General features: G+C 40.9%; 2 protein-coding genes across 2 annotated transcripts in view; both read left to right on the top strand.

The window, feature by feature from the left end:
• Nucleotides 1-1,752, top strand: part of LOC109544207 (ras-related protein Rab-3) — a 4,420-nt gene extending 2,668 nt beyond the window's left edge. Inside the window, exons 4-6 of the mRNA XM_048666381.1 lie at nt 305-423; nt 486-657; nt 714-1,752. Coding sequence (XP_048522338.1) covers nt 305-423; nt 486-657; nt 714-860 — 438 coding nt within the window. The 3' untranslated portion in view covers nt 861-1,752. The remainder of the gene's footprint in view (nt 1-304; nt 424-485; nt 658-713) is intronic.
• The window catches only part of LOC109542034 (muscle-specific protein 300 kDa), a gene marked incomplete in the record, with an annotated part of 344,492 nt that overhangs the window by 279,196 nt on the left and 63,224 nt on the right, over nt 1-2,072 (top strand).

Below are 2,072 nucleotides of genomic sequence, written 5' to 3' on the forward strand. Positions count from 1 at the left end.
TTATGCATAAAATTGAGATTGTCCGATGCTATTTCACATGAACTTTAACGTTTATTGACTTAACGGAAGTGCTTAATTTGAAGCTGAAAATCTCATTTTCAACCATAAATACCGCGTCGTTTGAACATGGCTTCGAGTAAGTACTTCTTGCGCAAATTGATGGACGATTCGCTGTTTTTTCCCTGAAATTGCGCGCTTCAAGGGAAAATTAACAAGAAAGCGAAACTCCTGCAGACATAAAACACATGAGCCCCAAATAATCGATAAATTGCCGCGATTGGTAAAATGTTAATAACGTCTGTAGGACACAGCCGGACAAGAACGGTACAGGACAATAACTACAGCGTACTACCGAGGAGCGATGGGCTTTATCCTCATGTACGATATAACAAACGAAGAATCATTTAACAGCGTACAAGACTGGTAAGTGGAGGCGATTTTTCCAGTTTTGGGGAATTCTCCATCGAGTTTCTTGCCACTTACAGGGTGACCCAAATTAAAACGTATTCATGGGACAATGCGCAGGTGATTTTGGTGGGAAACAAGTGCGACATGGAGGACGACCGAGTGATCAGCTTTGAAAGAGGCAAGCAATTGGCCGAACAGCTTGGAGTGGAGTTTTTTGAGACTAGCGCGAAAGAGAACATCAATGTGAAGGTAACGTTGGTTCGACCTCAAAGTGTTTTATGAGTCACACGGGGGCAAACTTCCAGGCCGTTTTCGAGCGCCTGGTAGACATCATTTGCGACAAGATGTCCGATAGTCTGGACACCGACCCCACTCTAATGTCCGGGTCTGGTAAGGGACAGCGACTGACTGACGCTCCTCAGGGCCCTCAAACCGGCAACTGCAACTGTTAATACTGTTTTTTTGGAGTGTTGGAGTTTAGTGTTCTGCCGAGCGATTGCTGAACACTGCGAGCGTGTACAACTAGAATTGGGGGAAAGAGTAAAACCAGTTTTCTTTTCAGCTTTAGTGCAGTTTTAGCAATACTGTTGTTGGATCATTTGACCAAAACACCCAGTTCAATTCTGACCTATTGAGACTGACTCTAAGGCTCTTTGATCGTTAACGATTATCCAACGAAACCAGTTTGATCCCAAAAAGGTTTTTTCCCAGTTTGGACATGCACGCATTTATTTGTTACCCATAGGAGTTCAATAAAGTGACTAACTATAACAGAAATCGCGTCAATATTAATTAATGTACTTTCCTACCTAATAGCCTGTACATTTCGTAACACAAGCCAGAAAAGACGCCGTTTGAGAACTAGAATTTGTAACCGCAACCTCTAAACTAACAAAAGTAGCCCGTAGTGCGTTAGTCTAATTTTTGTATGCTTCAGCAGCTTTTTTCATGAACTGTTTAGCAGTTTATGAAAAATCGAAAGACCGACGTAGATCAATCATTGTTAAACTGTTTCTTGTTGGCTCACTTTGATTGATTCAGTTCGACATGTAAAATCAATTTTTCAATCTGTGTTATAACATATCTCTAGGCCTAGCCGGCAACCATGCATTGTTTGAAAACTATTGGATATCTATATAAGCTTAGTGTATCTATATGTAAATGTTTGTTTAGGGTTTGTTTAGGGCAAAGTGCGGGCAGTGCAAATGTTCGCACTTTGCGCTCCGCTCTGCAAGTTATGTGCATTTTGTGTAATTATTTAGACGAGTCAAATAAATGTGAAATGTAAATAGGATTTATAGATAGGAATGTTAAATAGTATTAGGGATAAACCTGATTCAATAACTTCTTTTATTAAGTAGCTGCGAACAGACCGAGACTTTTTCAACTGCAATTCGAGCTTTATTCCAAGTAACTTAGTGCTTGCGCGATGTTGCTGACTGTCGTGAACAATCGCTGTTACTTTTCCTAATCTTCCACCTCCCGTTGGTCTAAATGGCAATTTTCCTCAGGTCAAAAAAACGAAAACAAACAACAAGCCGTTGCTGGAAACAGGTGATTTGAACACTTTCCTGAGACCCAGGAAAAACTCTCTAGTTTCTTGCAACTTTGGTGAGAAACTGGCTTCTTGCCGTTTTGCTTGCATAAAACCACATCATCGCACA

This window comes from Dendroctonus ponderosae, unplaced genomic scaffold, assembly GCF_020466585.1.
Source record: "Dendroctonus ponderosae isolate FM_Combo_2020 unplaced genomic scaffold, Dpon_F_20191213v2 Dpon_F_20191213_5, whole genome shotgun sequence".
In the NCBI taxonomy this organism is placed as follows: domain Eukaryota; kingdom Metazoa; phylum Arthropoda; class Insecta; order Coleoptera; family Curculionidae; genus Dendroctonus; species Dendroctonus ponderosae.